Genomic DNA, 22766 nt, shown 5'->3' with positions numbered 1-22766 from the left:
TTCATGGTTGATTTTTTTCTTGGAAGGTTGATCAATGTCTTTATTTTAAAAACAACACAAAGTAAAACAAAAAAAAAAATCAGGTAAAACAAAAACAATCAGGTAACTAATACATTTCTCCTCCTCCTTGCAGTTCTTCTGCTCCTCAGGGTCCTCCATGTCCAGTTGTCAGCCTTGGCAAGTTGGGGGTGTGGGGGGACTCACTTTCAGAGGTTCGGTGTAGCCCCTCCTCCATCAGCTCTCTCTGCCTCCCAGGAGGTCAGGAGGGGTGATGGCAAGGGGTGTGTGGGGCACAATGCCCCTCCATACTGGGGATCAGGGAGCCAACATGCTCAAGATTCTACCATTAGGCATCTGTCTTCTAGAAGCTCCTCTGTGAGGATAGTGGGGAAAAGGATATGGGGCAGAGGTCATTTCTCAAGCCCCCTGGTCACTTTAATCCATGTTGATTGTCACTCTTGTTATTACTCTTGGGCATCAGATCAGGAAGTGGCTCAGGTGGTCTTGCCACATTCTGGCTGTGTCTCCCTTTTGTCCCTGTGCCAAGTCTATGAGGTAGGTGATATTTATTATAATTTCCATTTCATGGATGAGGAGACACAGGCACAGAGAAATCAAGTGACTCCCCCAAAGACACACAGCTTCTAAGAGCCCGCCCAACCTCTCAGCTGTTTCCCTTCTAACACCCTTGAGCCTGCCTCCAGCTGGATGCTCTGTAGTCAGATCTCTCTCAAACGTGTTGGAAGTAAGTTCTGAAAGAGTGGAATTGCAAGCACTATGACTCAGAGTTGGGGTAGGGCTGTGTTTTGTATTTCCAGGTCCTGTGAGAGGCCTTTGCATTTCCAGCACCCGTGAGTGGCATTATCCACTTGACGGAGGGGAGTTTGTATTGATGGTTCAAGTCCTCAGGCTCTGCCTCTGAGAACCCCAACACTTGCCTGGTGACCCTGGGCCCTTGCCTTGTCTCTCTGGGTCCCACTTTTCAGTTTGCCTAGGCGGAGCACTGAAGGCTGCAGAAGTCCGCGGATGAGAAGATCCGCCACACGTTGACCAGCGGGAACATGAGCAGAGCTCCCAGCAGTGAGCCCAGCTGCACCGCCGCCCCGCACCACAAGAGGGCGCTGCGGCTGTGGTCGCGCAGGATCACGCCCAGCATCACCTTGACATAGCTCAGACAGCCAGTGAAAAGCACCCACGAAGCCACCTGCGGGGATAGGGTGTGAGAGAAACAGTGCAGGGGTCTTTGGGGCGACTCCTAAGGGCGAAGGGTCTCGGATGACCTCACAGGGCTAAGAGAACCCCATGAGTTGACTTCTCCCCAAGGGCAAAGGAGAGCCCAGTGGCTTTTCTGTCCCCCATGATCAAGTCAAGGGCCTCAAGAAGGCCACTGCTGATGTAGACATGGTGGGAAGAGTGGCTTTCCGAGGACAGGCTGTACTATCACCTTGGACCAGCCACCTCACCTTTCCAAGCCTCCACTCCCAAATGACAAACAACCCTGCCCCTAGCCCCACCATGTGGGGCTCCCTTTGTGAACAACCACAGAGACTTTGGTCAATAGAAAGGGCTATACCCCAGGTCTCCCCAGGCCTTGGCTAGGTGAGGGAGCTCCCGTGGGAGCAGATACTTACGATGAAGACTTCTCCACTCCAGTGGCCCTGCAAGAGAGGGCAGGGGCTCATCACTGCCATGGCCATGTTGTAGGCCCCAAAGCCGGTTCCAAGCATTGCGAGGACACCCAGGAATAGCAGAGACCTAGAGCAGAGCCGGGGAGATGAATGGAGTAGGTGAGAAGCCTGTCTCCTGCCTCCCCCCAGCCCCAACTCTGGGAGCCACATGGAATGGTCAGCATCTCCAGGGTTAGAAGTTAGAAACATGTGGAAACTTACAGACTATCAGGCTCAAGCGGGTCAGTGAGGTTCCTGAGGGACAAGGCTGGCCTAAGTCACCCTGGGCATTAATGGCAGGGCCCAGCATCCCAGCAGGAGAAACACAATGACTCTGGTGCTACACAGACCTGGTTCAAGTCCCAGTTCCACCATTTAAGCTGCGAGACTGGTCTCTGTGCCTCAGTTTCCTCACCTATGCAATGAGTCTTGCAGGACGTGGTAGGGGGTGGGGGTTGTGGGAGCAGAGTGTGCAGGGTCTGGCCCTGGCCATGGGCCCTACCTGGTATCTTACCTGCTGCCATTTCTTCCTGCAACATGCCCAAACTCAGCCAGGAAGCTAGGCTGAAGAGGAGGTGGCTCTGATAACAGCACTGGCACTGCAGTGTGTTGTGAGTGACCTCAGGTGGTCCCTCCCTTCTTGCCTCAGCTATCCCTGTCTACAGTGTGACATTTGCATGATCTGGGGACCCTGGTGGCCAGCTTGGAGGCACTCTACTGTTGGCCTCCCATGTAGAATTCGGGTCTGACAACTGAGGACACTGTCCTTCATTTGAAGTCTCTGCCCCTGGGGTCCTCCTAGCCTATCTTCAGAACATCAGGGCTGGCCTGCGTGCTGGGTGAGAGCAGAGGATCTGCCCCTGCCTCTAGGGATTCTTTCTGCTCCAAGATCCTTGGACTCCTTGACTCTCAGATTCTGTATTTCTAATATTCTGGGTGTCTCAAGATTCCACAGGTCTGTGGTCTCTGGCCCTGCTTCCCCAGTAATCTCCAGCCTCCGTCCAGTTTTGAAGCCCGAAGGGAGAAAATTCGGCTTTCTGGCAAATGTACTCATTCTTCTTTCTGGGGATAGGGGAGGTGGATGTGGCTGGTGGGGATGGGCAGGACTGGGGAGGTGGGTGTGGCCAGTGGGGGTCAGCGGGGCTGAGGGAGGTAGGTGTGGCCAGTAGGGGTGGGCAGTGCTGGGGGAGGTGGGTGTGGCCAGTAGGGGTGGGCAGGGCTGGGGGAGGTGGGTGTGTGCAGGTTTGAGAGGTCATTGAGGGTAGATAGGGCAGAGGGATAGATGTGAGGCTGCAGGACCCAAAGTTTCAAGACCCCAAGGTGAGCTTTTCTCCCACGGAGGACTGAATCCCTTGAATCAGAATCACTTAAGTTGCTTATTAAGATTTGAAATACCAGGTCCCAATCTAGGCTGACGCCATCTGCATTTTATCAACTTGCCCCACCATTGTTTAGAACTGCAGCTGTAAGGCAGCCATCCTGGGCTGGAGGCAGCAGGGCAGGGTTGAAATCCTGGAAATCAGAGCCTCAGAGTTTCCATTTGTAAATGGGAACCCAGTTCCTTTCTGGTTGCTACTTCTCATGGCCCAGTGGCAGTGATGGTGGACATTTTGGACCTGCCATGCCCCAGGCACCACTCTGAAAGCTTCACGAAATTAGCTCATTTCATGCTTCCAGCTACCTTAGGAGGTAGAACAATTATTATCTCCATTTTTCAGATAGGTATCCCTGAGGCACAGAGAGGTGTAGTGACTTGTCCAATATTTCACAGCTAGTAAGTGGCAGAGCTGGGATTTGAACCCAGGTAGTCCAGACTCAGAAAACCCTACTATTAACTATTTACACATATAGCCTGATGGTGGCATTTGGAATTCTGGCTTTTGAAATGAAGTGCATTCCCAACCAGAGCGCCGCAGGGCCAGTTGGAGGTAGACCTGTTAGACAGGAACATGGAGATGAAGCAGGCCAGAGGGTTGGCCATGGAGCTGAGGGTGGCAGACAGGTGGTAGGCAACAGGCCCATAGGACAGGCAGGAGTAGGTCTGCACGGAGGGTAGCACGCCGTTGGTGAGTGCATTCACAAAGGCCACCAGCATGTAGGTGAAGAGCAGGTGAGCCGGGTGGTGGGGACGCGTTTCCTCTTCCAGCTGCCCTTGGCCCTTACTGCTGTCCACCAGGCCTGGGGGGCCCAGGTCCTCTTCCAGTGGCCGGATGGAGTGGAGGGTAACCTGGGAGGCTAGCAGGTCTTTTGTGGAGGTTTTCCAGTGCCCGGGGCGACGCTGGAGGAGAAAGAAGGCAACGAGGCAGCAGGCCATCATGAAGGAGAGCAGCAGGAAGAAGACCAAGGGCGAGAAGTTGGCAGGGAGGTAGCGGCTTTCCAGATGGACCATGGAGGGTGCTGTCCCAGCAAGGCCAGGCATGAGAGTGCTGTTATTTCCCTGGGGGAAGACAAAACAAGGGTCATCGGATCCCTGGGTGATGCTGGGACACAGGTAACGACAGTAATAATACACAGTGAATATGATGCATTATTATGAATCCGTACATGATGAATAATATACAGGTAACTACTGAGGTAATGATAATAAATGCTCACATTGACTGACCGCTCACTGGGCACCAGCACCTTGCACACATCAGCTTGCGTGCACCTCCTATCGGCCCTGTGCAGTGGGGACCATTATCCCGGTTTTAGAGGGAACCCAGGTGTCAGAACAGTTCGTCTTACTTGAGGGTCATGGGGAGCATGAGGCAACACCAGTCCACTTGGTTCTTTCTGACTCAGCTCTACCTCTTCCCACGCTACTGCCCTCCATGGCTGGCAACCATATATATGCTCAGAGGTGGGCCCGGCTGGGGACCAGCCAGTGGGAGAGCAGCCCACCCCAACTCACCGTGTGGCAATGTGGCCGAGTGTGGCCAGTTCTCTGTTCAAGACATGGAATACATCTATATTGACATATGTGAAATTACAAAAGATTTAAATGTAATCAGGTAATTCAAACACAAAAAAATGCTCGCAGGCCACGGCGGCCTGGGCCACTGCTCTGCAACTGCTGCTGTGCTGCTGTGGTTTAGTTCATACCAGACACACGTAAATTGTCCAATACCCAGTGAAAGCTTGCTGTGTGGACGAAAAAGGTGTTCTGTGAAAAGTTACTTCCCAGGGTAATCATAAATTCCTAAGTGGGCAGGTGATGGTGGGTAAGTCATGCCCCAGGCCTATAACTTCTTTAGTGAATGGCTTACCTTTGCCTCAGTAAGCCCTGTCCATTGTTTCTGTACATCTAAGTTAATACACCTTGGAAATGCCCCCTTTCAGACTCTTCAAGAGAGCACATACTCTTAACTGTCTTGTAATTCAACACCCATCTTGCTTTTTTGCACCTTCTTGGATTCTTCCTTATGTCCCCCCTTTAATTTCAAATGTTTAAAACAAAACTACTATTCTCTGAGGCACTTCAGGTCTTGGTTCTTGGCAATTGTGGTCAGTTTTGGCTCAAATGAACACCTATTAAAATTTTCTACAGGTTTGGATGTTTCTTACAGGGACATTATTTGGTGTAGTTGGCAGGGTTCTAAAGAAGCCCACCTAGGACTGAGCTGTGGACCCGGACACAGTGCTGGTACCGGTGAGGGCCCATTGGGTCCACGGCTCCTGGCTTTGCATCGGGTGAACTTGAGCAAGTTTTTCTTGGAGTCCTGGGTCTCCCTGCTTTACGTAGCTGGCCATGACTTTATTTGTGCTCTTCCTAGAAAGTCCTTCAGGTGAAGAAGGATTGAGGTAACGCAAGGAAAGAAAAAAATGGGTTGCTGCTTTTAATTTTGGCTTTTTAACTGGATTGCTTACAGAGAGTCTGAACAAAATCTTTGCTGGTTAAAGCAGATACTAAACTCCCTTTGACTCCAAAAGAGAAGGGATACTTGCTTCTCCAACTGGAGTAGCCAGTGGAGTGACAGTAGTTGGTGCAGACCCCGAATCTGGGCACCTGGCGTTGTCCAGTGTGGCGGCGCGGCTGATGCCGGAGAAGCAGGTGGTAGCCCCGTTGGGGAGGGCAGGGCACCTTCTAATGGGTTCACACCGAGAGGGGCCTGTGCCTTGGCCAGTGACACAGTTCTGGTGGCATCTGGTAAGCTTTTGCTGGCTTTTGCTCAAGAATCTTTGTGGGGTTGCCTCAAGAAAAAATTTCCTACAGAGATATGGGGATATCTTATAGGGCTATCCACTACACTTGGCTTATCTGGAGATCTGGAAATGTGCACATGAAGGCTGTTTTTTTCTTAAAAGTTTTTTCAGACTCTTGAAGATCTAAAAAACAACTAAACTAAAATTAACATAGGAAATCATGCCTCGAAGACCACCAAGCCCCACTACACTCAGCATCCCATTAATGCTAAGACGGTACTTCTAAACAAAACATTTGTGCGCACAATTAGAAGAAGCTGGCTATGAAACTAGGCAGAATGAATGAGAAACATTTAAACAGTCTCTTGAAGCTTTGAAAAGAGGATTTAGATAAATGGACCCACCTATGATGTTGGTTAGGTGTCAACCCAATTCTTTGAGGTATTAAAAATGGTTGTCCCTATTTTAGAAGGGGGAAGGTCATTTGAAACTTGACTTGTCAAGGGTAGATATAAATTATAAATGCCTTTAAAACAAAATTTGGATTTAACTGTTCTTTTATAAACTAATTGTGTGTTTGTGTGTGTGTGTGTAGTAAATGGTAGATAATTTTCCATATCTAGATGGTATTATTAAAATTGATTTAAAGGCAAGCACTTGTAAGGATCAGGTAGTCTAAAATTCTTAGAAATATGAAAACTAACTCAAATGCTTTTCAAGTTTATGTGGTCTAAGTTTAATCTTTAGTTAAAAGTTTAAGTTTGTTGGTTTGAGTAGAACATGTATCTTTTGAGTTATTGCTATTAAATACAATATTTATATTTTACCTGGTTTACAAAAATAAGTTCATGTTAATAATTGACTTTTGATGTCTATGGAATATATTTCTAGAGGTAATAAAATATCTTCATAAATTTGCCAAGCTGAAGAAGGCTAATTGCTTACTTCTTAGTTTTCAACAGCAATTGAGGTTTTAAGGGTTAAAATTTTAATATATATATATATGTAGGAATACCTTTGCTGGGTTCAGGAAGGGTCACCGGAACACCCCAAGGGTATTGTTTTTATGTTAAACTGCATGGGGAGTATTGAAAAATAAATCATGAAAAAACTATAGGCTATGTCGTGTGGCTAAATAATGCTTTTAAATTAAATAAATAGTCAGGGCTATGCGAAACCCAAGACAGCTACTTGCTTCTTTGTGGCTCCCTGGCAAACCCCATTTTTAAGTTTTTGCGTTCCTAATGCATCACAGTGAATTTAAGCTCTACTTAAATTAGATAAAGGAACTTATGAGCTGACGTTATTAAAAGGACATACCTTACACTATTGCCAAGGTTTGATAGAGTCATGTCAAGAAAATGCCAAATAGGTAACTGCGTACTCTTACAGTGAACCCCCAGGAGACACAGACTTTAAGATCACTGACTACAACCTGGAGATTTTGTTTTTTGGAAAGGACATTAGTTAAAAGACACTCTCCAACCTTGTTGGAAGAGACCTTAGCAGGCCTTGGCAGGCACCTAACTGAATGGTTGTCTACACTGTCTATGGACATCAAAGACAAGAAGCCACTGACATCAGAGGTAGACAGCTATTCCAACACATGGACAAGGCCTGTGTACCTGCAAACTGATGTTTAACTGAGGAACCAATTGTTTGATTGTCTTTACCTGTCTGCTAATGATATTAGTCATAATAATAGTTATACCTGTTCTTTGGGTTTTTTTATATAGGCCAGCTGCTTATGATAATTGAAAATATATAAGATAACTTTTAGTACCCTTTGTATGGCTTACGTAAATGCTATACTAGATCCCGAGTACAGAAAACTGAGACAGAATGCAAAAGCTTGGATCATGACAGTTCACAGGACAGAAATGACGCAGAGGGTGTTTTTGCGATGAAGCCTGTAAGACCTCACTGCGCCTTCCCTTTACCTGTTCTTCCTTTTTTGGGAAAATTTGGCCTCAACTCAGACCTCACATTTACAGTATTGACCCAGCACTCATGGTCCACCCTTTCTACAATGCCACATCCATCCTGAGACTTAGGAACAAGCCTTCCTAGTGCTGTGAGACCACACGATCCAACTGAAAAGTTGGTCATCAACACATCTTATGGACTGCTTTATGACAAAAGAGGGAATTGTGCCTGAAAAGGGGGTTTTATGGAAAGTAACCTCACAAGGTGATCTGATCATATATTCCTAACTGAACAGATCATGGTGGATTGACATACTCCAGGCATATAGCTTCTTTAGTAAAAACGCTTATCTTTGCCCTGGTTGGAGTGTCATCCTGTACTCCAAAAGGTTGCATGTTCCATTCCCAGTCAGGGCCCGTAACCCAGGTAGGTTTGATTCCCTAACCTGATCATTGTTTCTTTCTCTCTTTCCCTTCCTCTCGCTCTAAGATCAGTAGAGTACCCTCCAGTGAATGTTTTAAAAAAAGGCTTGTCTTTGCCTTAAGCAAGCCCTGTCCATTGTTTCTGTGCATCTAGGTTAACACACCTTTGAAATGCCACAGTAGCCCTGGAAGGCATAATCCCCATCAAGACAGCACATAATCCAGTACCCATCTTGCTTTCTCCCATCTTCACTTAATCTTCCTTAAATTCCCTCCCTAATTTAAAATGCATAAAAGAAACTGCAAAAACTGTTATTTTCCAAAGCATGTAAGATCTTGCTTCCTGACAATTGTTACCAGTTTTAGTTCAAATAAACTTTTATAAAATGTCTCTACCAGGCCCTGACTGGTGTGGATCAGTGGGTTGGGTGTCGTCCTGCAAAGCCAAAGGTCGCCAGTTTGATCCTTATCAGGGCAGTGCCCGGGTTGCAGGCCAGGTCCCTGGTCAGGGCTTATGCGAGAAGCAACTGATCGATGTTTCTCTTCCTGTCTTTCTCCCTCCCTTCCCCTCTCTCTAAAAATAAATAAACAAAATCTCTAAAAAAACAACAACAAAAAATGTCTTTACTGGTTTGGATGTTTCTTATGTCAACAGATGTTTTAACACCATGAAGTGTTGAAGCAATGTCTAAAGTCTATGGTTCTCAGCAGCTCTGGCTGTACATTAGCATCACCTGGGGAATTTTGAATAAATACAAGTTCACAATCTCTATTCTGAAATTCTGAAATCCAGAAAGCTCGGAATTTGTGATTTAGTTGGCAGCAACACTCAAAGGGATATGAGGCTGTTTACAGCCCTAATCTGCCCTCTGGACGTGAATGTTTCCAGGCTGTGGACAGTGGTGTCACTGTGCTGAATTGCTGTGTCACAGGTGGGGCAGGTGTGCCCTGAGAGCTAAGACTCCAGCCCTGGCCTGGTGGCTTGATTGGGATGTCATCTTGTACACCAAAAGGTCGGGGGGCATATGAGAGGCAGCCAATCAATGTTTCTCTCACATCACTGTTTCTCTCTCCCTCTCTCTCAAATCAATAAAAACATATCCTCAGGTGAGGATTACAAAATAATAAATAAAAATAAAAGCTGAAATTCCAGATTTCAAAGCACATCTGACCTCAATCATGGGTTTCGGGAAAGCCCCATGCTCAAAGTCTTATTTCATTGGCCAGGCTGTGGGGGGTGCCCACTGGTGTGTTTCAGTAGCTCTCCCAGGTAATCTAAAGTACAGCCAGGTCAAGGACACGGGTCTGCTCAACCTTCTGGAAACACAAGCCCTCCACATGATCTTGCTGTGACCACGGCCAGAGCACCGCATGGGCTCTGGGTGATGCTGGGTACCTGTGGGACGTTGGTCTTCCTGGTGGTGTTCGGGCTTGAGGTGGTGTAAGATGTCTCAGTGACGTTGACGCAGGTGGTGAGACCTGAGCCCTGGGCAAGAGCCACCAGGGCAGGCAGGAGGCCGCTGAGTCCTTCACCCACAAAGAAGGTGGTGAGGTAGTGGGTGGACAGCCGGCTCATGAAAGGCAGGAAGGTGACGGAGGAGGTGCAGTCCACCAGGGCCAGGAAGAAGGTGAGGACCATGAAAGCGATGCTGTGGTCGCTGCCCTGTACCCAGGAGGTGACATTCCAGAGGAAGGCGAAGAGGATGCAGGCGACAGTGCCCACACCCAGGATGGCGAAGATGATGGGCACCTCGGAAAGGCAGTCAGAGTGGAAGTGATGGAGCAGGGTGATGAGGAGGGGGCTGATGTTGGCCAGCTGGATGATCACTGTGAGGTAGGAGGGCAGGTACCAGCCCTCGGGCAGTGCTGTCACCAACAGGGGCAGTTCTACCCAGAGTCCGTTGATGGCCACCCAGGAGCCCATCCCAAAGGTGCAGACCAGCAGGTGTGTCAGGAAGGCCATGGTGACAACTGCCTTGGGTCAGAAGCTGTCACCTCCCCAGATCAGCCTGCAGCAGGGCCTATAGAGAAAAATAACAGGTGAGCAATGTCAGGTTCACTGTCTAGCAAAAGACTGGGCTTTGGGGCCCAGAGTTTTCTCTTATCAGTCCCCTCTTCTTGAACAACTTGGCTTTTTATTAGCAGAAAACATGAACAAATTCCTGATAACTAACCTTCCAATAGGAGAGACTTTCTAACCATGACTTGTAAAGCCAGAGACCACCAAAGAAAAGTCTGATACATTCAACTGCATAAATATCAAAACACAGCAGCAAACAAACAGTCGACAAACTATAAAAGTGCCAACAACAAGATTAAAAGACAGATAAGCTGGGGGGTGGGGTGGGGATATTTGCCACAAAGGGCTCATCTTCTGAACACGCAAAGAGTTCTTAGAAATTAAGAACAAAAAGACCCAATAGGGAGGTGGGCAAAGGATATGAACAGTTTGGAGAGAAAGTACAACTAAGCCTTCAGCATATGAGAGGATTATCACCTTCATTCATCATGGGAAATAATTAACAATGATTCCAAGGGGCCGTTTCTCACCATGAGATTGTCCCTAAGGTTACTTACCCTGGAAAAAAATCATGCATGCATGAGGTTATTATTTCTTGGGGCCTTGTTGGCAATAGCAAAATATAGGAAATGACCCAAGTGCCTATCAATAAAGGGTGGGTAAAAACAGGACTGTCTGTGAGTTGGAATGCTACACATCCACTAAAAGCAACGAGGAATGCGGGAGAGTTCCTTGGGGGACAGGGACGGGTCTCAAGGCTGTGCTGATAAGGGAACAAAATCAAGGTAGACAGCCTTTTGTATTTGCACAAAGCAGCCCTTGAAGAACACACAGGAACTGCTGAGGTGTTTGTGGCAGTTGTACCAAAAGGTTTGTGGACCTTTTTATATAGTTTTGACTTGTGAACTATGTAAACATGTTACAGAACCCCTGGGCTGCTCCAATTGAAAACAAACCCACGGGCTCTTTAGTTAGGGGCCCGATTGCCCGCCGCCAAAATTATAACTCTCAATACCAGAGTTTAGCGAAAAGAAAAAGAATTGTTTATTTAACAGTTATATAGATTTAGTTATTTGCGGATTTCTGTTGTTAAGTCTTATGCTCTTTAAAATACCCACAAACACATATCCTTGCCTCCCCCCCTTCCAAACAAGGCTAGTTTTAGGAAAGTCACAGAAACCGTTTCCCTACTTTCCAAACACAGTTCAGCTTTACCAGCAGCTGCCAATCATTCAATCCTGATTGGGGAGGTCCTTTCTGTGCTGTGGTGCCCTCCAGCTCTCAATGCAGAACCACCTGGATTCTCAGCCTCCTTGCAAACTGCCTTCTTCCTGCAAACCGCGTGGATCTTCTCTCCTTCTCAAAACTGCATGGCGAGAGCCTCTTAAAGCAGCCTGGAGACCCCTTCTCCAAGCCACATGGAGAAGGCCCCTTCACCAAGCCAGGTGGAGGGAGCACACGAGAGAGAGAGAGCGCGCGAGACCCCGAGAGCGAACGTGTGAGAGAGAGAGCGCGCAAGCCAGAGCGAGAGAGTCTGAGCTAAAATGTCTGCAGCTGCTTATATATCCCTGACTGCGTCATCTGACGCAGTGGGCGTTGCAAACAGTTCTGACCATTCACAGACCCTTACGTAGGCTCTGTGTGCTTTCTCCATACTGTCCCCTGGTTCAAGACTCCTCCCATCTACCTGAGGCTTTGGATGCATTAAAGCCATTTGCATAAGAAAGACTCTAGCCACCAGCCTCAGGCATGTGGAGGCATTCTAAAAGCTGCTTCCTTCTCCCCATCCCCCAGCTGCAAGCTCTGGGGATTTTTGGACTCCCTTGTTTCTGTAACAAACATACCTTTTTTTCTCGGCAGCCGTCCGTCTCGAGAGACGATGGTGTAGCTTCTTAAGAGTCTATCTGCACCGCCGAGAATGGCTGTGCAGTCCGACTCGGGAGTGACACGGTATCTGTCTCCTCCCGTGTTGAATCGACATCTTGCGATGACGCTGGAGTGTCCTCTCCAGTGAAGCTGAAGCTACAGAGCCTGGGCAGGGTGATATGGAGGGTCTGCTGTTGCCCATGCAGCAGACCCCCCCTCTCTTCGCAGCTGAAGGATCCAAGGGAAAGACGGAATCAATACAGCTTGGCTTCAGGTGTGCCGCAGGAGTTGCCGGTGTTGACTACAACGTCAAACCACCTTAGGGACTCCGGCTCCGGATTTTCTGTCGGGGTTTACTCCCTTAGCCTTTCCCCAGAAGAGGTATGCCGCAAGGCAGCGGAGGTTTTTTGGAATCAGAGTTTTCCTTCTCTGATGTGATTAATTAAGGATAATCTAGTTATAGGTCTATCTCCAACTTATTTGCCAAGTTATCTAGCTACGCCTTCCCATTTCTGTGTGTTTGGTGATGACAATCTTCCTCCTTGTAATCCCAGAGATAGGTGTAAGGAGCTGAGGAATGTTATTTCCTTGCCCCTTTTCATGATTCATCTGTTAACTATTTCCTACTGGTTTGAGAGTCACTGGCTTCTTTATCCCTTACAGAAGGAAGGTCAAATACAAATGAAATCACAATAGAAACAGTAAAGTAAAACTACAAGATATCAGTACATTAGTCTCCTATTACTTTGAAACAAATTATTATAAATGAGCAGCTTAAAAAAAATGAGCAGCTTAAATAAACACCTACTTATTTGTTCACATAGGTTTAAGTCAGAAGTCCAGCATGATCTTTGTCAGGATATCACAATTCTGAAATAAAGCTGTTGGCTGGGTAGAGTTCTTATCTGGTAGCTCTGTGGAGAAGCTTGCTTCCAAGCTCCTTCTTGTTATTGATAAAACCAAATTCCTCAGGGTTGTAGGATTGAGTAAAATTTGGTTTCTTGCTGACTTTCAGTAGGTCCAAAAGCTGCGTGCATTCTTTGCTATTTGTTCTCCTTTGTCTTCAATCCAACAATGGAGTATAAAATCTTTCCTGTGCTTTGAATTTCTGACTCTCCCATCTCTGACCTCTAGGCCCATTCTTAAAGGGCTACTGTGATTATGTCAGGCACAACCAGATACGTTCCTTATTTTAAGGTCAGCTGACTTGTGACCTTAATTACATTTCTAAAAGCATTTTACATAAATACCTAGATTTGTGTTTGAATAACTGGCAGAATCTGTGTGTATATCAATGCGATAAGTTTTAGGGAAGATTCTATCTACCATAATTAGGTAAAAATTTACAGACTTTGAAAGGAGAACTCAGGAGTTGGGAAGTTGTAGCTTCAGACAACAGTCAATAAGCATAGTAATCAATGCATCCAAAAGCCATCTCTTCAGGAACTGAAGGTATGACCCACAAAAAAAGAAGAACGTGTAAATTTTTTTTCACTCTTCAAGAAAGGAGAGGGGCAAAGGGTGGAGAGATACACCAGAATTGAAGGATTTGTGTTTTTATTGGATTATAATTGTAATGAAAAAGGGCATGGGGAGTTGCAGTTGCGTGGCCCCTGGGCTGTTGGGGGCATTGTAACATTTGGCTGCAATTTTTCCCAATGTTATCTTCTGACTGTGGATGTAGAAATTGGTAAACATACCACCTATTACAAAAATATGGTTACTTGACATAAAATTCCAATCTGGTGTTTTTCTCCCAAAATTACGGAACTCCCTAACTGGACAGGTCCTTGGAGACCACCTAACTCTAGACCCCCATGCCCCGGAGCCATTCTGCCCCCTGCTTACCGCCTTCCCAGTGGCCTGTCACACCACATGAGCCATTATTCTCTTTGATCGCCCCTCAGTATAAGCAAAAATAGAGAGGCCAGAAGGAGACTCTGGAGCCAGCTGCCTGGGCTTAAACCCAGCCCTGCCACTTGTTACAGTGACCTTGGGAAAGTGACTTTGCCTCCCTGTACCTCATTTTCCTCATCTGTAAATTGAGGGCAATGATAGTATCAACGAGATGCAAATATGTTGATGAGTTTCTGTTGTCTCAAAGCACACCTGGCACGCAGCACTCACTCAGGGTTAGCTATTATTGTTATGGTGAAATGCCAGGTTTGGTGACATAGTTATTTTATTCTATTTCCTAATTTATGTGAAAATGAACACATGACTATGCAAATTTAGAAAGGGGAGGAAATTTGGCACGAGCCACGTGATATCATGGGCAGTCCATGTAGCATTTTGAGAGAAATGTCGAAGGTTGATTGGGCCAGTTGCCTCCTTTTACAGATGGGAAGCAGGAAGGGGCTGCCGGGGTGAGGGGCTCTCCTAAGGCTGGGAGGTGGGATTTGGAGCTGGTGTCCTGCAGTACATGGCTCCCTGCATCCTCCCATGACCCCTTGGTGACCCCTGGTCCCTTGGTTCTACTCCGTGCACACTGTCAGTCTTTAGCTCCTTGTTGCTGTTCTTCTAGAACATACAAGAGTGTTTCGTGGCTCTGCCTCACCCAGGAAAGTCTTGACACCACAGCAAGTTTCCCACACCCAGAACTGGTTCTCAAATCCCCTCCTCCCTTTCTCCTTGCATGGGAGAAACCCAATCCACCCATCCCAGCATCAGCTCTCTTCCTCTCTGGGGATCCTGCTGCAGCAGAAGGCAGCCTGACCTGCTTTCAGTCCTGCTCTGCCACCTCCTGTCTGGGGCCCTGGCTGAGCCACTGAAGCCCTGTTCTCTCACCTGGGAAGCTGAGGACAGCCCAGGACAGCCTGACTCTGGGGCACCAATAGGTCCCACTGGAGAGGAGCAGCCACAGGCCATGGCCGCTGGCCTGGCTGCTCCCCGCTTTGCCTGTGCTGTGCTCTGAGCCTGGAGCACCCTGTCCCCCATCTACAGCCCAGCTTCCTGCAGGACCCTGTCCCCGGGAAACCTCCTCTGGCTCGGCCGTGCCGGGCCCAGGCTCCTTTGTGTCAGGTTTTTCTGGTGTGGACACATGCAGGCACATTTCTGGGGAGACCGAAGCTCTTAGAGGGTAGAGGGCTGCTTTGGAATCTGGCATTTTGAAGGCAGAAGAACTTTTCAGGTGACCTAGCTCAGGATTTGTAAACTGGTGACTCCCTGGCCTCAGCCAGGCAGCAGATGTGTCATTTCGGTTTGCTGTGTGTAACAATTAGTTACTGAACCCTGCAGACTGGGAGGTGGCACACAAAACTTAAGATTTCTGATTTCTTGGAATGTTATGTCAGATCTCACAATAAAAATGGCGGCGGGAGGGGGTGTATTTTATGTCTGCAGTTAAAAATTTTTCATTTAGTAATTCATTTTTACTGTAAAAGTAAAAATGTATGAGTTTGCAAGAGATTGGAAATAAAGACTGGAGCTTGCCCATGGGTGGGGGGATTTCCGGTTTCTTGAGAATATTCCGGAAGACCACACCAGGCCTTCATGCCCACATGGCAACCATCATTCTTGGCCTTCTTTAGTTTAGGGTACCTGCCTGGGCCCCACCTGACCCCATAGGCACTGCAACCCCTTATTTTTGAGCACGGCTCGCCCAGGACTGCTCACTAGCCAGCGCAAAGTTGGGGCTGGAATCCAGGGTTGGGCCTCTCAGTCCCGGGATCAGGGAGGCAGTACCTGCAGCCACCTTACTGTTCCCTCCTGCAGTAACATTTGGAGCCAGACGCTAGGTCAGATCCCAGCTTCAACCCTTCCAACCTGAGCAAATGACTTAAACTGGTACCTCTTCTGCAAAACAGGAGGGCTCCCAATACGAACATCATGAACTAGCAAAATGCTCTGAATACTATTTCGGCAAATATGTGAATTGCATTTGAAAACATGCAATTACCCTGAACACACTTTTGGACATGATTAATTCCCGAGGGCAAAATTTTGTCCTCACTTCCTCTTAGTCACTTAACCGTTGTTAAGCATCTGCTTTGTGCCCAGAGCTCCGAGGGATGAAAGAAAAGCCACAGGGATTGTCCCCAGAGAAAAGTAGGAGGAAGAGGTGTGTGGGCAGCAGATCTCAAGTGTGGGCCAAGGCAGAGGTGAGCTGGAGGTGGAGAGGAGGGGCTGCTGGGACAGGATGCGGAGGCAGAGTTTCTCACCCCACCTTGGCCAAAGCAGGTAAGTCAATAGCTGCAAAACGGGGGCAGGTCTTCCTGGAGGATCAGTGGGGTGGAGGGAGGAGAGTATCTCTTTCAAGGACCAGGAGCTCTGGTGCCACTTCTCAGGTTCCTACGGTGCTGTCCAAGAAGACCCAGAAACAGACAATGGCTGTCCACCCCACCGGAGACCAGAATCTGGTGTAAAGCAGGAAGAATACCATTTTTAAAAAGCTTCCCTGTGCCAACTCAGGCGGAGTTCCGACTATGGCTGGGGAAACAATATGGCAGGAAAAAAGCGGGTAGAGAGCGTGATATGATATTCCAGGGCTGAGGCTGCTAGATGCTCCCTGTTGGCCATTCTTTCCGTCTTCCTTAGGTGTTCCAGAGACCAGGTTTTTGGTTGGGCAAACGGCCACTGAGCTAAAGGACTACACTTCCCAGTCTTCCTTGTAACTGGGCATGGCCATCTTATCAAGCCCCAATGAAGTTGTAAAGGACTTGAGAAATCTCCTTAGAGATAAGGGAGTGTGCATTCTTCTCTTCCTCCATCCTGCTGTCTGGAGCTCAGATGTGATGGTGAGAACTCCAGCAGCCATTTTTCACTATAGAGGATGATGTGGGGGCCAGATGGAGACTAGACCTCCTCTGACCTTTGTGGCACAGAGCTGCCACATCAGCCATGTTCTGCCTGCCACTGAGCTATGTTGTTTAAGTTGTAAATAAGCTGTTTTGTTTAAGACTTTTATTTTATATATAGCAAAACACTGTCTAAGCTACAGAGATATATATTCAAAGATGTATATTGACCAATTATAGTAACCAAAAACTAATGAGTAGTATATTTATCTCTTTTACTGTTAATGCCCTGTCCAGAAACTCAGGTCCTGCTCCAACCAAGATTTGATTTAAAAAACCCAAAATCAAACAAAATTAGTTATTGAGAGACATCTTAAAAAGACACCAAAAGATTAGGAGTAAACTTGGGGGCAAAGTCTGTTACAGGCAGGCCTTGACAGCAGTAGGTGGCAGATATAGAGGAGGCAATAAATGATATGCCTGATAAATAGGAATAAGTAAATAATTAAAAACAGGAGGCAAAATCGAAGAAGCCAGTTACCTTTATCATCTGAAAAGCTGTTAAGCTAGTGAGAGAGTTCAGCAAGGAGGCCAGTTACACATTTACAAATATGTAGTTTTGCTGCATAGAACCAGTTAGAAATTAAGACTTGCTGTTGAGTTGTCATTTGGGAAAAACAAAGCTGACTCTCCTTCTTACCCCTTACCCCTATCCCACCCTTCCCCCCAAAGTCAATTCCAGCTGGATCAAATGTTTAAATATTTTTATATTAGAAAACAATACAGTCATGCACCACATAATGATGTTTCGCCAACGCTGGACCACAGAGACAGTGGTCCCACTAAAATACAATGGAGCTGAAAAATTCCTCTCGCCTAGTGACGTATAGCACAACACATTCCTCACATGTTTGTGGTGACGCTGATGTAAACAAACCCGTTGCAATGCCAGGCCAATCAGATCACAGCACACACAAGTATGTATAGTACACAATACTTGATAGTGATAATCAGTATTACTGGTTTGTATATTTACTATACTAGTTATTATTTTAGAGTATATTCTTAAAAATATATTATTTATTTATTTATTTTTAGTGAGAGGGGAAGGGAGGGAGAAAGAGGGAGAGAAACATCTATCAGTTGCCTCTCACACACCCCCAGGTGGGGACCTGGCCCCCCAACCTAGGCACATGCCCTGACTGGTATTGAACCAGCGATTCTGCAGGTTCACAGGCTGGCACTCAATCCACTGAGCCACACCAGCCAGGGTTTAGGGTGTACTCTTTCTACTTATCAAAAAAAAAAAGTTTTCTGTAAGACAGTACGCTGTGTTACATCAGCAGCAGCCTCATACATCTTGCATTTACTGCACCTTTTGATTGCACCATTTTCTCTTGTATGTGATTTAATCTTGTGAGGTTTTGTACAGTGACACACTGTGTAGGCTTGTAGCCTAGGAGCAATAGGCTATAACATGTAGCCTAGGTGTGTAGTCGACTATACCCTCTAGGTTTGTGTAAGTGCACACTATGATGTTTACAGTGACCAAATCACCTAAGGACATGTTTCTCAGACCATCCTTGCTGTTAAGTGGCATGTGACTGTAATAAAAATACCAAAAGAGCATATAGGTAACAGGAACAGATTTTTGCAAAGGACCTGGGGCAGAAATGAGCCTGGACCAGTCTGGCTGGAGTAGTAGGCTTGATGGGAAAATAAGGGCAGACAGAGCAGGTAAAGAGCCTGGATTTCACTTATGTATGAGTGGTCCCCTGCACTGAAGGCCTAGATCTCCAGGCCCCGCAGAACTGAGTTCTCTGGTTCTGATCTAGGCCCCAGCCCAGCTGTGTAATTTGAGGGAAGGACTCTGGCTCTTTGAGTCTCTGTTTCCTTATCTGAAAAACAGTCACAACAGTGTTACAGCCCAGCATGACCCATCTCCTTTATGGCTCCCCTGCCCTGACCCACTTCTTGCCAGCCATACCAAGTGCCACGTGCTCCTGGACTCGGGGGGTGCAGCCATCAATGACTATGAGTGGGGGGATGTCCTGGGGGAGGGAACTGCATGTGTAGAGGTCTGGTTGTTTTCAGAGACTAAGGAGTGACTCCCAATGACTAATACTCAGAGTATGGTGGAATATATTTTTCTTCAGTGACCTTACAGTTCTTGTTAGTTCACTTAACCAATATTTCTCAGGTATTTGCTGTGTGCTGGACAACAATCTCTGCTGTCAAGGAAGTCTGAGAAGCAGTCATTAAGCAAAGTGACAGAAATATCAAGCAAGTCAGCCACTGAGAAGGGCTGTGGAGGAAGTTGAAGCTGGGAGGAGTGGGCAATTGTAGAGGTGGGCTGCAATCATAAGTGGGGTTGTGGGAGGCAACATGAAGGGAGGGTGGGAGTGAGCCATGTGAGGGGAAGGAGTAGCCTGGGGGCGGGAACAGCATGTGCAAAGACCCTGGGGTGGAGTCTCACCTGCCAGGTCCCAGAAACAGATCTTGGTGTTGGAAGAACAGCCAGGAGGCCACTGTGGCTGCAGCAGTGTAAGAGGAGATGGGCAGGTCCCATAGGGCCTTGTAGGCAAGAGTTCGGGTGTTTTCTCTGAGCCAAAATCCTCACTGCGAGGCAGAGGTGAGACCAGCTCTAATTTAGTTCTTAGCAGAATCATGCTGGCTGTTGTGAGGAGAATCATGTGGGGCCAGGGTGGAAGCAGGAGCAAAACCTGTTAATCTTTTAGAAAGCTGATGTACAGTACAATACAGTAACAATTAAATGTATCATAGTATAATATAATAACAAAAACAGCAGCTACAATAGCCACCTTTGATTGCTGCTTATTTTGCCAGGCCCTGTGCTAAGCATTTTACACACATTATCCATCAGATCCTCTCAACAATCCTGAGGTAGGCATTATAATGATCTCCATTTTATAGATGAGGAAACTGAGGCTCAAAGAGGGAAAGTAATTTACCTGAGGTCACACAGCTGGTCATTTGAGAGCTGAGATTTAAGCCCAGGAATATCTGAATGTGGACTCAGCCCTCTTAACCAGTCTGGGGGTGAAGGCATTAGGAAGAGGCTGCAGGGGCCAAGCTAAGCAGCACCCCTTTTCACCAACCCCAGGTCCCCCTAGCACTTGGGCTGGGAAGGGGAGAAGTAGGGTACAGGTCCCAGAGAACATAGGCTTTAAGACGCACCTACTTCCTGGGACCCCTTCTGCCATTGTGGGAGACCAGAAACCTAGGGCTTTGAATGAGACACTTAAGACACTCCCATAACAGGTGGGAAACAGACTCCAGGAGAGCCCCAGGCAGAGGTGTCTCCTTCTTTTGCATTCTTGCATCAAAAGCTGGGAGTGCCAGGCCCAAGGGAGTGAAGGAGTGGGGGAGGAGTTCCCGCCCAGGGCCAGTAACCTCTCAGTGCATGGCTGCGCCATCTCCACCCCAAACAGGCAGAAAGGGGCCTGTCTGACCTTGACCATCAGAGCTCAGGCAACCTCCATGCCTGGCATTCTCTCCCACTCTCTGCTTTATTCCTTTACAGAATGATGGTGCATCAGCTCTGTTACCAAAGTATATCTGTCTGTTGGTTGAGTGATGGTCTCTCCCACATGGAATATAATCTCTATGAGAGCAGGGCCCTGTCCTCTTTTCCAGTGCCCAGGTGGCCATCTCATTTGCTGACGCCTGGGCCACTAACTGAGCCTGCCTTAGCGATGCCAGGTCAGTTGGTCAGGGTGGCCCTGGGCAGTGCTAGGGTCTGACAAGGTCTGGATAAGAGTCTGAGTCAATAGTGTCCCAGGTTTGTTGTCTGGGCAGGAAAAGGATGACTTAGAGTTGACAGAACAGGGAGACTGGGAGGATTAAAACCAAAACTCTAGAGGGAGAAAGACAGAGACTGAGATCCAGAGAGACAGGAAGAACCAAAAGCTGAAAGCAGAAATGGGCAGAAAGACAGAGGGACACAGGCGGGGCAAAAAGAGGAGCCGAGGCAGGGAGGAGATGGAGGCAGGGGAACAGCTGGGTGTGCTGGGTGCCTGGCCAGGCTCAGCCACTCAGCAGCTCACGGCTCTCATCCATGAGTATCAAGAGGCCTTCTCCTTCTCTTTTTGCCTCGGAGTTCCTCCCGCACCTCATCCAACTCAATGTTCCCATTTCACAGATGTGGGGAAACCGAGGCCCAGACAGAGGTGTTGCTTGCCCACACCCTGTCCACCCCCCCCAACCTCATCTCCAGTCAATCAGGCCAGTTGCTCACCCTCTCTGGGCTGAAGTTTCACCAAAGGTTCTGAGGATGCCCAGGCTCTTTGGGCTTGGTGTCAGGGAGGAAGTAAGGAGATAACAGGAGCCCAGGGCGACCAGCTGGGACTGTGAGTTCCCTTCCTCCTTCTCCTCCCTCCTAGGGCCTGGAAGGGCTTCAGTCCTCCCACAGGGCTGACCTTGGCTGGCTTCCCCTCCCCTCGGTCCCCATCCCAACCCCCATCCCCTGGCCTCCCAGCCCCCTGTGCCAGGCTGGTGAGGCTCCAGCCCCCAGCTGGCAGGAACAGGCGTTAGAGTTCCCAGCAGAGCGGAGATGCAGCTGGGCAGAGGTCATTGGGGGCCCGGTGTTTTGGCCCGGGGAGGGGAGGTCTGGAGTCCACCCAGCAGGTTCAGGGTGTCTCAACTCCAACCTGAACCACTGGTCAGCAGAGAAGGATGCCCTTCTTCCTTCCTATGCCTTTGACCCAGCAGCATGAAACTAGGGGAAAGGCCACAAGTCACCTTCAGTCCCCAGACAAGTGCCCATCCTCCACCCAGTGCCAGGTGCTCCCCTCCCTGCCAGCAACCGGACCCCGGTACAGAGCTGCCCAGCTCTGCCTGCTTACCTGCTGGTTTAGTTCTCCAGTGGCTCTGCATGGGAGGGGCGTGAGGCAGCTCGGTTAGTACTGACCTGTCCCCGCCCTGTAGTGGGGGAGAGTGGGAGGGGCTCCCAACTCCTCCAAGAGCCTACTTACTGTTGGCCTTGAATCTGCCAGGCAGCCCAGCTGGGAGGGAGTCCTGACTGTCACAGGGACGGTAACAATAAAGGGCTGCCATGACCCAGTGCTTACTCCCATTCAGATTTCCTGACTGTTGATCTCCAGAAGGCAAAAGTCCCGCCCAGGTGGTTGTCTCTGGCCCCACCCTCTGACTTTTGCATTTCCTTTCCCACAGGAACCCAGCTCCAGGGAGCAGAAATCCTTGGTTCCAATACTGGTGCTTAAGCAAGTCCCTTGCAAAGTGGGAGGAATGACAGCACCCTTCTCATAAGGCAGAGACCATCCCAGCTGACTGTGCCAGGCACAGCAGGACATGCATTTAATCTTCACCACAGCCTTTCGGGGTATGGTGGGAACAGTGGCCCAGAGGAGTCCACGAGCCCTGGCAGAGCTGATCTCGGCCGCCCACTGACACGTATCACCCTGACAAATTGTAATAGTCCCTAGCTGATTAAATCTCTCATTAATTTCAGGCAGTAGGTAGGCGCTACTTTACAGATGGTGAAACTGAGGCTCAACATGGCTAAGTGACTTGCTCCAGGTGCTATGGCCAGGAAATGGTCAGGATTCGAGCCCAGACTCAAATCGGCACCTACGTGGTGTGACATGAATGGCACAGAGCCTGGCACTTAGTACATGTTCACTGAATGGTGACTTCTACTGATAATTCCTGCAACATTGTTCAAATCATGCATTTACTTACCAAGCAATCCTCTCTAGGGATATTCTTCTGATGAGAGGTGAGCAGACCCTGGAGCCCTCTCTCAGCTGGCAGAGACCCAGGAAGTGTTGGGAGCAAACACTTGGGTCACAGGGGCACCAGAATTTGCTCCTGGGGAGCCTGAAATACTTGACCCCCAGCAGGACTCCATCACTGAGGCCGCTCCTGGCCCCACTCCCTCCCTCTCAGAGATGCTTCTGTCCTGACTCCAACAGGAAGTTTTCCCTTAGGATGTGGCCTCACTTTGGCTATCTCGCAGTTGCCT

At 48.2% G+C, this 22766-nt stretch overlaps 1 protein-coding gene across 1 annotated transcript; it reads right to left on the bottom strand.

The window, feature by feature from the left end:
- SLC52A3 (solute carrier family 52 member 3) lies at positions 1 to 21983 on the bottom strand. The gene is made up of 5 exons (XM_090286174.1): positions 21628 to 21983; positions 9537 to 10161; positions 3602 to 4104; positions 1632 to 1755; positions 1 to 1204 (listed from the first exon to the last, which is right to left on the bottom strand). Exons 2-5 carry the CDS (start codon positions 10101 to 10103, stop codon positions 992 to 994), a joined length of 1407 nt encoding a protein of 468 aa, XP_090142300.1. The 5' UTR covers positions 10104 to 10161; positions 21628 to 21983; the 3' UTR covers positions 1 to 991.
- Between the last annotated feature and the right edge of the window lie 783 nt (positions 21984 to 22766).

The sequence above is a fragment of the Furipterus horrens genome, unplaced genomic scaffold, assembly GCF_987537825.1.
Source record: "Furipterus horrens unplaced genomic scaffold, mFurHor1.1.pri manual_scaffold_8, whole genome shotgun sequence".
In the NCBI taxonomy this organism is placed as follows: Eukaryota; Metazoa; Chordata; class Mammalia; order Chiroptera; family Furipteridae; genus Furipterus; species Furipterus horrens.
This window is presented reverse-complemented; position numbering and strand designations above follow the sequence as displayed.